Genomic DNA, 13437 nt, shown 5'->3' with positions numbered 1-13437 from the left:
TCAAGATTGTTTTTCATATTAGGTTTATATAAAAGCGATTATATAATGAGTAAATAAATGGATAAATGCTTGCATTTTTAAAAGTTTTATTTTTGGGAGGCAAGGAAGTTGGGAATTTTAGTATCTTTAAAGGGACAGTAACTAAGAGACAGTGGTATTTAAGTAAATGTACCTTCAAAAAACATACCAGGATTGGCCCTATTTTATATATAAAGATGTCTTAGATTTCTGCTGCCTGGGCTGCATGACAGAATCTACTTCCAAATTCTCTGTAATTCACACCATCCTGGAAGCATTGCAGGTACTCAATAAATATTCATAGATTAAATGCCTTGTCCTATTTGTTTTGTTTTAATCTATTGGTTTTCTTGCTGCTACTTTTTGGTTGATAACTGCTGAATTTCTCATTTTTTTCTAGCCCATTCAATAATTTGGCAACCTTGGTTTAGAATCCTATTTTTCTAAACTTCTGCCAATTTTCTGCACACTACCAAAATATGCTGGACAGATGATTTTACAGAATGGACTTGCAATGCTGGTAGCCAAGGCCAGGCAGGTCCACATTGGATTTGGGCAGATGGTAGAAAAACTGTGGACCCAGAAAGGGTTGGGCCATTCCGTTTAATAACCAATGGCAGACAAGCACACAGGCAGGGGAAACCGCCTCTCAGGCAAACAAACAGCATAATGGCCTCTCACAGTGGTGGGCAGGCAATCCACACATCCACAATCTCCCATCTTTCTCCAACCCAAGCACCCATAGCCTTATACAGGCTATGCACACGTGCCTCTGCCACGTGCTCACGCACTAATCAAGCAAAGTGCTTGCAGCTGGTACACTAGCGAGCAAGCCTAACACAGCTGCCCCACAGGAATTATTAGTAATTCTTTTCAGATGGAGCATGAAAGAATTGGATTTGCCTCTCTCACACACATTCTCATTCTAATCTCTTTGCTATACTTGTAAAGCCTTGCCTTCTATTAGACTCCAAGGGCAGAAAACAACTCCCATTCCCAGGCTGGAAATATACTGCATTGAATTTCCTGAAGTGTCATTTCCTCCAGGAAAACCTTCCAGATTGAAATATACAGTGGATACTGACTCTTATAGTGAGTATCTTACATAGTTCACCACCCCCATATTACCCAAAAAGGGGGGAAAAAACCTTGATGTATGTTAAAGTTATGAATCTTTACATCTTTGTTTATATCTCTGTTCTCTATTTGGTACATCATACATGGCCTGTTCTCTGTGTATCTAACGTTAATTTTTCCCCCCATGTTGATTACAACCTGTTAAAATGCATTCTTGCTTTAGGTTTTTAAATTTTAATAATTTCCTTATCTCCCTCTAGGCTCCTGTTATGCTAGCTCTGCTAGGCACATAATGGATACTCAGTAAATATTATTTGAGGGTTATTTTATTTGTCAATTCTTTTGTCTTCTGTTTTGGGCAACTGGTACAAAAAGGCTAAATGTAGTGTTAGTCACAGAGCAACAGATACCCAAAAAAGCAGTGATGAAATCAGATTTCCTTTATCTAGATAGACAAGGGGGCTACAAGATCCTGATAGGGTAAGTCACCAGAAGTTGAAAAGATAAGACAGTTGTTTTACCTTCTGAGCTGATTTACCTAACAGGTTGGAGTGACCCATGGCAAAGGGCTTGTAAAGCCAGTAGCCAGGGCCACCATCACAGCCTCCTGGCCCATGCAGGTTCGCACTGGATTTGGACAGTCGGTAAAGAAACAATGGAGCCAAAAACTGGTGGGCCATCATCTTTAATCCTAGCTTGCACCCGGCGGGCAAGTAAAAAACACACACTGGGCTCCAGAACCCACTCACATTCAGTGCTCACAAAGCTACTGACTTATCCGAGTTTCCTAGAATCAAAGATTTCTAGCTCACCAGACTTACTCACCTCTGTTCCCCATCTCCTTCCTTCTCCCTGCACAAACTCTACACAAACTGGCTTCTCACTCAACACTCCGCCATCTTGGCTGCTTCTCCTGGCCTCCTCCACGTGGTCTTTCTCTGCTCTCTGCTCTCTCCTCTCTAATGATAATCTCAGGAACCATGCTCCTGTTCTGCCCCCATTTTATAGTGTAGAAATCAAAACCTTTAATCCAAAATACAAAATAAGGAAGTCTCTGATACAAAGTCACTTATCTGAGGCATAATTGGATTGTACCACCCCACATCAAAAAGGGTGGGAAAGGCTTAGTCCTAAAACCAAGCCCCAGGCTACAAGGATCCTGCCTGCCTTCAGCCCACCCCCAACACACATTAATATCACCTGGGCAACGGCCTCCACGTGGGCAGCATCTTTAACAAACTGAGCATAATATATTTTATCTGCCCAACAGGGCTATTGGTGGAATCCTGACAGTCACACCCAACAAGGTAAACTAAAAGCCCTGGCTGGCATCAGGAAACTGGGATTCATAACTCTGGCATCTCTACTGAGAAATCTTGGGAACTCCTTTTCCATTAATTAATTCATTCAGCAAATACTAATTAGCTCTGTAAAGCCAGGAGCCGTGGCCAGGGCCACCATCAGAGCAGCCCGGCCCATGCAGGTTCGCATTGGATTCGGACAGTCGGTAAAGAAACAACGGAGCCAAAAACTGATAAGCCATAGTCTTTAACTCTAGCTTGCACCCGGCGGGCAAGTAAAAACATACACTGGACTCCAAACCCCAATCACATTCAGTGCTCACAAAGCCACTGACTTATCCAAGTTTTCTAGAATCAAAGGTTTCTAGCTCACCAGCCTTATTCTCCTCTGTTCCCCATCTCCTTCCTTATCCCTGCATAAACTGCACAAACTGGCATCTCACTCAGCACTCCACCATCTTGGCTGCTTCTCCTGGCCTACTCCACGTGGCCTCCTTCTGCTGTTCTCTGCTCTGCTCTCTCCTCTAATGATAACCTCAGGAACCAAGAGCGCCCCCATTTTATATTGTAGCTTCACAACCTCTAATCCAATACACAAAATAGGGAAGTCTCTAATACAGTCACTTCTCTGAGGCATGATTGGATTGTACCACCCCACATCAAAAAAGGGTGGGAAAGGCTTAATCCCAAAACCAAGCCCCAGGCTACAAGGATTCTGCCTGCCTTTAGCCCACCCCAACACACATTAATATCACCTGGGCGATGGCCTCCCCGTGTTATCTTTAACAAAGTGAGCATAATACATTTTATCTGCCCAACAAGCTCCAACTATTGCCAGGCACTGTGCAAGGGGATAAAACTATAGAAGGGAACAAGACAAGATCTTTTTATTTGTGAAATTTATATTCCAGCAGAAAAGTGGAGAAAAGTGTATACCATAACCTACAGCTATTTCCCCATCTCTAAAATGATGGGAGAGCTTCTAGATTCAGCTTGATCTTTAGAGCCTGTTAATTGAGTGTTTCCATAAGCTGCTCACTACCATGTAGTTGGTACATGGTTGATCATATTGGTAGTGTGGTTTTCCAAGTAAGGTACAATTAATACATTTGCATATAACTTGTTTTCAATATTGTACCAAGCTTTGGAATGCACCATGACCCTCTGAACCTGACATTGCCAATGACATGGTTACAAATGCATGGCCAGAGTGTTGTAAAGTACCATACTTTACTTCCACGGGTTTATGTAGAGACACCAAGTCCAAATGAATTTTTGAGGAGTTTTATTAAGCCAGCTGCATATGACTAACACGGGGTATAGCTGACCCAAATCATGCAGTCTCAAATATAACTCTGAAGCTGGTTATATACCCTTGACTACATACAGGTTGGGGGAGGCATGACAGCATGACACAATCATTAACAAGCTTATAACATTTGTCTAGAGGATCTATAAATAAAGTTAAAACTTTCAAGGTAACAAAATAGTGATGTCGTTTTACATATCAAAGACATTCATAAATCTTTTAGAGTCTATCTCCCCTCCTTTGCCTAGAGGTATACATTACTCTCAGGATTCCAGGAAGGGAGGGAGAGCTAAAATTAGTATAGGGTGGTATGTAAATTTTATCTCTTATTGAAAGGGAAAGGAAAAGGAAGTTCTTCAGATAACCTTAATCCTTTCAGTGAATTAGTTAAACTAAATGACCCAGTTGATCTTATAAGTCAAGAAACTCCCATATCCTTCTCCCTCCATTCTCTAAAGAAAGGACAGGGCAAGAAACCTAACTTTCTCTCCTAAAAATACTAATATTAATTTTTGCAATTCTTTGGTACCTTACTACAGGAGGTCGTTAGACATTGGGTATTTCTAAAGGCTATCTGAAAGGCTTTTTTCCTCCCAAGTCATGTATTTGCTAGTCAACTCTGGGTCAAGGGTGCAAAAAAGTTTTGGTTTAGCAGGGCAGCAAGGTGCAAGGGAGGACTGGTGGTATCACGCGACTTCAACGTTTTGATTCAAGGGCTGAAACAAAGACAGCAGTGCAAATGCAAGCAGGTATGGTGGGTGTTGGTCAAATAAGTTTGTAAATGTGATATATATGTTTGCTTGCTTGTGACTTATATTGGGTGTGGGGGACAGGCTATAAGCAGGCCAGGTCGTTGTAGCCTGGGGTTTGGTTTTGGGACTAAGCTTTTCCCCACACCCTTGAATGATTGTATTATCTGGGTGGTGCACTCTCATGAGGAATCCAATTATGCCTTGGATGGGTGACTTTGTATCGGAGACTTCCTTGTTTGTATATTGGATTAAGGGATTTTGGTTTTCTACACTATAAAGTGGGACAGACCAGGAGCTTGGACACACAGTTCCTGCTATCACAATTGCAGGGGCTTCCCTGATCCCTTGCCCTTCATGGGAAGAGCTGGTTTTCTGCTTTTCCCTTGTCTTCTTTTGTGGTTTGCCTGTCTTGGTGAGACACCAATAAATAGGATGGCCCCCCGTCCTCTGACTCTGCCATTTCTTTATCGTCTGCCCGAATCCAATGGGAACCTGCATGGGCCGGGCTGCTGTGTTAGTGGCCCCGGCCCTGCCTGCTGGCTTTACAACTGGCGTAGTTTCCGGCAGGATTCAGAGATTGGTATGGAGCCACCACCCTTGATGGGTGGGATAGAGTACTGGTTGCTGCTCTGGCTCCCCATGGCTGTCCTTTTAGGGGCCATGGGCTACATGTTTTTTACTCAAGAGGAAACTGCCCGAGGTCAAAAGCTTCAGTATGAATTGAAAATAGAACGGCAGAAAAGGCTGGAATTGGAGCGAGCACTGGAGAAGGAATTACGGGTTCGCGAGTTGCAGTTTACCCTGGAAGTTGAACGTGTTCACCGGCAGTTGTTGGAGAAACAACTGCGGATTCAAGAGCTCGAGTCTCAGCTTCTGGCCAAAAGCCAGCAGCCACAGGAGCCTAAACGGTCACCAAAGGAGCAGCAGCATCCGTGCCAGTGGATTGGCTTTGAGTCAGCGGGAGCAGGCGCTTGCGACTCCTCTTCTGAGGATGAGAAGGCTCAGGCTGAAGCTGCCATACGCACACTGAGAGCCCGACCAGTTGTCTCCAAGAAGGTAAAAACCCAGCAACAAAGAGTCCCTCAGGGGCAGCCACAGCCTCCAGCCCAGGTAATGGAACACTCTGTGGTCCGGCCCTATACCCAGGCAGAGCTGATGGAGTTGGGGGCACAATTTAGGCAGAAACCTACTGAATCCCTGGTAGCCTGGTTACTACGATTATAGGATATAGGAGTGGATGGCATCATACTCTCCGGAACAGAGATGGAGAAATTGGCCGCCATTACCACACACTCTTCCTTGAGGCAGCGTCTTCAGAACTGCCATGGCAACCCAGGAGACCATACCCTATTAGAATGGGTGATGGCTGCCATTCGTATGGTCTGGCAGAATGCTGGAGAACTGCCGGGGGCAATGAGTCGGTGGCAGTGCTACAGTGAGTTAGTAAAGGTCCTTCGAGAACTAGGTATGAAGAATGCTGTTTTCAACCCTGGGTCTCGTGGGCCAGACGAGGAAGTGTTTACGGCCAAAATGAGGGAATTTGTCCTTGCTAGCGCCCCGTCAGCCCTTTTTGGGTCACTTGTGGCTATCTTGGGCCCCTATGTGGGGCAGCCCATCAATGCAGTTACACAGATGGTAGCAGATTTGGGAGAGCTGGAGGCCGCTCGGGATCATAAAGCAGTGAGGGCTGCTGCCTATGTTTCCCCCCCAACTAACAAGGGAAACGGACCTGTAAAGGTTACCCTAACACAGATGTGGGTAGACTTGATTGCAGCTGGAGCAGATAAGGGGAAATTGGATGGCCAGTCTAATAAAATTCTTTTGGAGCTTTGGCGGCAGCTTAAACCAGAACAGAAGTTCCAGCCACTGAGACGAAAGGCCCCAGCAGCTACCAATAAAACGTTCGGTGCGCGCACAGCTCGGTTACAAGATTATATGATAGAGACAGCCGAGGGAGAGGGGAACTCCCAAGACCCACTGTACCAGTTTGAATAGGAAAAAGGCCGAGGGACCCGTCTAACGGGGATGGGCGGGGACCGGAGGCCACATGTGGAACTGGCTATCCACTGGTCCCCTTCCAATGTACAACAGGTGTTGGCCTTGGTGGATACAGGTGCAGAATGTTCCCTTCTCTATGGAAACCCAGAGCGGTTTGCTGGGACCCCAGTGGCCATTGACGGTTATGGGGGCCAAACTGTTCAAGTGAAGCCAATAACTATTCCATTGGGGATAGGGAGACTGCCTCCTAAGCCATATAAGGTGTATGTATCTCCTATTCCTGAATATATTTTGGGGGTAGATGTCTTGCAAGGACTGTGGTTGGAAACTACAGCTGGGGAGTTCCGGCTGCGGATCAGGGTTGTGAAGGCAGTATTGCGGGGACATGCATCACATTCCCCTTTGCAATTACCCATCCCTCGGCATGTGACTAACACCAAGCAGTACCGCCTGCCAGGTGGTTATGAAGAAGTCACAGGGACAATCCTTGAACTAGAAAAGGTGGGGATCATCCGGCCAGCACACAGTCCTTACAACTCCCCAGTATGGCCTGTGCGCAAAGCAGATGGAACCTGGAGAATGACAGTAGATTACAGGGAACTTAATAAAGTTGTTCCCCCTTTGCACGCTGCTGTTCCCTCGATAGCTAACATGATGGATCGGCTAAGCCATGAGTTGGGACATACCACTTTGTGGCAGACTTGGCCAATGCTTTTTTCTCTATTGATATAGCCGCAGAGAGTCAAGACCAATTTGCCTTCAGTTGGGAAGGGAGACAATGGACCTTTACAGTGTTACCCCAGGGCTATTTGCATAGCCCCACCTTGTGCCATGGGCTGGTGGCTGCTGACCTGGCTAAATGGAAACAGCCAGAGGTAGTCCGCATGTACCATTATATTGATGATATTATGCTAACTAGTGATTCTCTTTCAGAATTGGAGCAAGAAGTCCCTACCCTGCTATCCCATTTGAAAGCATGTGGCTGGGCAGTTAACGAGAACAAATTACAAGGACCTGGGTTATCTGTTAAATTCTTGGGAGTTGTCTGGTCGGGTAAGACAAAAGTTATCCCTGACGCAGTTATAGATAAGATTCAAGCCTACCCCGTGCCCACTACGGTAAAACAGTTACAGGAATTCTTAGGTTTGTTGGGGTATTGGCGAGCATTTATACCGCATTTGGCTCAGTTACTACGCCCCTTGTACAACCTTATTCGAAAGGGGGTTCGCTGGGATTGGACTGAGCAGGCGCAAGGTTCATTTGCAGCTGCTAAGAGAGCTGTCAAGGTGGCACAGGCCTTGAATGTGTTTGATCCTGCCAGGCCCTGTGAGTTGGATGTTCATGTAACCTCGGAGGGGTTTGGATGGGGCTTGTGGCAGCGGACAGAGCGCCTACGGCAACCTATTGGATTTTGGTCCCAATTGTGGAAAGGTGCTGAAGTTCGTTACTCATTAGTAGAGAAGCAGCTGGCAGCTGTGTATGCTGCCCTCCTGGCAACTGAGAGTATTACAACCACAACACCAGTTACAGTCAAAACAACATACCCTATAGCTGGATGGGTGAGAGATTGGGCAACTAAACCACGTAGTGGTATGGCCCAAATGTCTACCCTGGCCAAGTGGGGTGCCTATCTGCAACAACGCTGTGCTCTTAGCACCAGCCCATTGAGGGCAGAACTGCAGGAAGTCTTGGGTCCAGTCACCTATGCGACTTTAGAGTCAGGTGCAACTGGGGCTCAGGAGGCAGAACCTGAGGTCAGTCCCTACCAGGAGGGGCGGGTGCCCATCCCCAAAGATGCCTGGTATACTGATGGCTCCAGTAGAGGCCCTCCTGCATCGGACAGCTGCCCCTATTCAGTTGCGATACGCACCAAGGACATTTTACTCAAGCCAGGTTTTGGACAGCAGGGCAACGTGCTCTTGCCTGCTCCAACAGCCCTTCTTAAAGGACAACGGCTTCAATGGACTTGGCCCTGGACTGTACAGGCCCCCCATCTGAGATAGGTGGCCTTGTTGGCACCATGGGGAAAGGGGTTAGAGGTGGACCTCCAGTTAACTCCTTGGGCAACCAGCACCTGGCCACCTAAGGTAGAAGTGTATTATCCCTTGAGTGCTCAAGGGGACAGCATTTTGAAGGGTACCTTTGTAATTTCTTTATGGCCAATAATGAGTTCCCCTATTTTACTACACATAGAACCAGCAGATGCTGGTGTATTGGCCAATAAGGTTTGGTATGCCCGCTCAGGGCGGCCTCTGGTGCCAGCTACGGTGCTGTCTGCAGACAAAACTCTGGCCTGTATTCTGCCAGAGGGAAAAGATTTGCCTCTCTTGGTGCCACTGACAGCTCTCTCATTTCGCCCATAGTTTTTGATCTGTTAATCCTATTGCTGTAGTTGGTACTATTTCTGTTTATGCAATGTATCCTACTCCTTGCACAGTGACCATCATGGAAGATGCCTGTGGTTTAGATTGTAAAGCGAGCAAAAGGGGTGGAATGTTGGTCAAATAAGTTTGTAAATGTGATATATATGTTTGCTCGCTTGTGACTTATATTGGGTGTGGGGGACAGGCTATAAGCAGGCCAGGTCGTTGTAGCCTGGGGTTTGGTTTTGGGACTAAGCTTTTCCCCACACCCTTGAATGATTGTATTATCTGGGTGGTGCACTCTCATGAGGAATCCAATTATGCCTTGGATGGGTGACTTTGTATCGGAGACTTCCTTGTTTGTATATTGGATTAAGGGATTTTGGTTTTCTACACTATAAAGTGGGACAGACCAGGAGCTTGGACACACAGTTCCTGCTATCACAATTGCAGGGGCTTCCCTGATCCCTTGCCCTTCATGGGAAGAGCTGGTTTTCTGCTTTTCCCTTGTCTTCTTTTGTGGTTTGCCTGTCTTGGTGAGACACCAATAAATAGGATGGCCCCCCGTCCTCTGACTCCGCCATTTCTTTATCGTCTGCCCAAATCCAATGGGAACCTGCATGTGAATGGCCACGATGGCTGCTCCTGGCCTTACAGTGGGTCGTGCAGGTTTCAAGGCAGCGCTCGGCTCCCAACACGTAGCCCAGGATCCTTCCTTTCTAAGGCATGGTTTCAAAGCGTCCTAGCAGCTCCCAGCAGAGCCCACCCCGCACAATTCCCTGAATCCCCGCTCAGAGGCGGCGCGAACACCTGTGGCTGAGAAGCGGCTGCAGGAACCACGTGGGATACGGCCAGATATTCCTTGACTGCGCAGGCGCCGGAGCCTCCACGATCTCCCGCCTGGCCCAGGCCGCGCCCCACGGTCCACGCCCGTGTCGTCCACCGGAGAGGGCGGGGCTGAGTCTGGGGGGGCGGGGCGAGCGCGCGCAGTTGAATGGGCGTCCGGTAGAGCCGCACATTCCAGCAGGCCCACGTGACGGGGCCGCGCGGCCGGAGGTAAACAAGCGCGGCCCCGCCTCCCAGCCTCGCCGTGCGCCCTGCATCGCTCTTTCCAGGCGGGACGCACGCCAGCGGGGTGGGCGGCTTCCTCCTAGAGTCCAGAGCGGGCCGCGGCCGGAGCAGAGGCGGCGGGCGCGGCGCCCGAGTCTGCGGGCCGAGCGCACCGGTAAGGGTCGAGCGCGCGTCCCCTCCCCGCCCCCACCGCGCGCTGTGGCGCAGCAGGAATTTGGCGGGGACCCGGACGCTATTTGCGGCTCTCCACACGCGGGCGGGCAGCCGGCGGCCCTTGGGTCATTTCTATTCTAGGGGCCCGGGGTCATCGCGCTCGACCGGCCCCCGCCCCCAGGCCCGGAGGGTGTGTCTCCCTCGCCGGGGCTCGCCGCGCCTATAAGGGGCCGAGCGGCGGGCAGGGACATGCAGCTCTACAGCAGCGTCTGCACCCACTACCCAGCCGGGGGGCCGGGACCCACGGCCGCCGCCGCCGCGCCCCCGCCCTCCGCCGCGCCCTTCAAGGTCTCGGTGCAGCCCCCGCCAGCCGCCGCCGGCGCGCCGGATTTCGAGACCGGCGAGTGCCAGCCCGCCGCGGCCGCCGAGCCCCGGGAAGCCGCCTCCGCCTCCGCAGCCAAGATGCCCGCCTTCTCCTCCTGCTTCGAGATGGTGTCCGGAGCTGCCGCGCCCTCCTCGGCCGCCGCCGCCGGCCCGCCCGGCGGGTCCTGCAAACCACCGCTGCCGCCGCACTACACGTCCACGGCGCAGATCACCGTGCGGGCCTTGGGCGCCGACCGGCTCCTGCTGCACGGGCACGGGCCGGAGCCCGGCGCCGCGGCGCCCGCCGCCCAGCGCAGCCGCTGCCTCCTGCTGGCCCCCGCGCCCGGCGCCCCGCTCCCTCCGCGCCGGGGCTCCTCGGCCTGGCTCCTGGAGGAGCTGCTGCGGCCCGACTGCCCCGAGCCCGCGAGCCTGGACTCGGCCCGGGAGGGCCCCGACCGAAACTTCCGACTGAGCGAGCACCGCCAGGCCCTGGCCGCCGCCAAGCACCGGGCTCCCGCGCCGCCCCCGGGGAGCCCCGAGCCCAGCCCCGGCCCGTGGGCCGAAGAGCACCTGGCAGAGAGGAGCCTCCGGGGCTGGGAGAGGGCCAGCGACCGCAGCGGCCCCCCCAGCAGGGACGAGGCGCGGCGGCCCGGCCTGGAGGCCGAAGCCCCCGGGATCCGGGGCGGCGAGGCCGCCCAGAGCAGCGGCGCTGCCGAGGCGCCTGTCAGCTCCAGGTCGGAGGCCAGAGACGAGAAACTGGCCCTGTACCTGGCGGAGGTGGAGAGGCAGGACAAGTACCTTCGCCAGAGGAATAAGTACCGATTCCACATCATTCCCGACGGCAACTGCCTCTACCGAGCGGTCAGCAAGACGGTGTACGGGGACCAGAGCCTGCACCAGGAACTGAGGGAACAGACGGTGCACTACATCGCCGACCATCTCGACCACTTTAGCCCCCTGATTGAGGGCGACGTCGGGGAGTTCATCATCGCTGCCGCTCAGGACGGGGCATGGGCCGGCTACCCGGAGTTGCTGGCCATGGGGCAGATGCTGAATGTGAACATACACTTAACTACTGGAGGGAGGTTGGAGAGCCCCACGGTGTCTACTATGATTCACTACTTGGGCCCGGAGGATTCCCTCAGGCCTAGTATTTGGCTCAGTTGGCTCAGTAATGGACATTATGATGCGGTGTTTGATCACTCCTATCCTAACCCAGAGTATGACAATTGGTGCAAACAGACTCAAGTGCAAAGAAAACGCGATGAAGAACTTGCCAAATCCATGGCCATATCCCTCTCCAAAATGTATATTGAACAAAATGCATGCTCTTGAAGTGTCTGAAAACCTACACCCTGGGAAAAGTGCATACATAATTTGTGTTTGGAGAATTATATGAACTCTAATCAGGGTAATAGCACTTTTAAACTTTCTAGTAGATTACTGTAGGTGTAATGCCTTAACATTTTCTTAACTTTGAATGTTTTCTCCTCAGAGCTGAAGGTTGCTGGGCACCTAAATGACGTTTTATGATAGCTTTGGATGATCCTACTGCTATTTATAATTTGCTGTATAAAGTTAGCACTACTTAATTTGCAAGCTGATTTTTTATTGTGTATATTTGTTCATTCCTGGTAATCTATTTTCTATAAAAATGTATTTTTGCACTAAATTTACAAAAAATTGGTGTAACTATCTATGATGTGTCCCATTTTGACAGCTTTGCAGCATAAACCCAGAGAAGTGCTTTATATGAAGCTTATTTGAACAGAGTTTGTGATTTAGTAGTTATTTTATGTTGTTGAATTTGAATTTTACAATTCTTAGATATTTCAAATAGAGATTGATACATTCATGTTATCAGATAATTGGCCCATTCCATTTTGATGAAACATTTGTTTTAGAAATCATTATTTTTCTAGTAACGATCAACCTTTTAAAGAGAAATAGGTAAGGAGAGATTGTGAAAAGATTGTTTTTGTTTTTAAGGGATAGTGCCAGCTCTTACTTGAATGAAAGTCTGATATTTGCTGATGGCAGAATGATTATTCAGTATTCTGGGTGACGTTTAGAGTAGATTGGTGCTCTCAATTGTTTTTATTTATACTTGTCATTTTGTTATAAGAGAATTTTTACACGATGTAAACCTTTGTGATAAGGTATGTTTCCTGCTTTATATAGCTTTTGGATTCAACTGAGATTTGAAAAGTAAGAGGATGGATGACTCGAACCAACCTTTAGTTATTTTATAGCAGGAAATATTGTCTTATTATCCTATTCCTTTTAAATTTTTTCAAAAGGCAAAATGGGACTGCCCTAAATTATGTAAAATAAAAATGTCTATACACAGAGCTTGTATGGTTTGCTGGATCAAACAATGATCCCAACCTAAAATCTATCTCATTTCCACTTTTAGTCATATTTATTAAGTAATGCAGTTTGTACGTTTTTATTTTGTAACATTTGTGATTTTTTTTGTACAATACTGTATTTGTACAATAGAGTAATCCTCAGCTGATGGAATGAATGAATAAAATGTATAGTTTTACTTACATGTTTGGCTAAAGTGGTTTTTAAATTATAAAATATCTGTAGGAACCTTGCATCTGTATATTTTATTTTTATGTATAAAGATGTCACATATATGAGAGGTTTTCTTAGTTCTAACAGGAACAAGACAAAATAAGCAATAATTTCAAAGAATAAGTTGAACAGATAATTTAAAGGTAGAGTAACTTAAATTGCTCTCATTATTTCTAAGTAATTTCTATCAAACTAGATATACCAATTGACTAATAAGCAGAATTGTAAGTATTGTTAATCAGCACAGTGTTTAATTATAGTTTGTGTTCCATTCACTCTTGGCATAGGTTTTAATGTTTTAAGGAGTAAGTAAAGCAGTTCCCTATACTTTTATTTAGTTTGGCATTTTGAGACCATGGTAATCTATCAATTTAAGATATATTATCAGATTTAGTTGAGAAGTGCACCTGTATACATAATCTTGGGTATGTTATTTATTGCAGAGTGAG

At 48.2% G+C, this 13437-nt stretch overlaps 1 protein-coding gene across 1 annotated transcript; it reads left to right on the top strand.

Annotated features, from left to right (window-relative positions):
• The first annotated feature begins 9846 nt into the window (after positions 1–9846).
• OTUD1 (OTU deubiquitinase 1) lies at positions 9847–12957 on the top strand. Its single transcript, XM_066385431.1, has one exon. The coding sequence runs from the start codon at positions 10292–10294 to the stop codon at positions 11738–11740; it is 1449 nt and encodes a 482-aa protein (XP_066241528.1). The 5' UTR covers positions 9847–10291; the 3' UTR covers positions 11741–12957.
• Positions 12958–13437: the final 480 nt, after the last annotated feature.

This window comes from Saccopteryx leptura, chromosome 5 (genome assembly GCF_036850995.1).
Source record: "Saccopteryx leptura isolate mSacLep1 chromosome 5, mSacLep1_pri_phased_curated, whole genome shotgun sequence".
Taxonomy (NCBI): Eukaryota; Metazoa; Chordata; class Mammalia; order Chiroptera; family Emballonuridae; genus Saccopteryx; species Saccopteryx leptura.
This window is presented reverse-complemented; position numbering and strand designations above follow the sequence as displayed.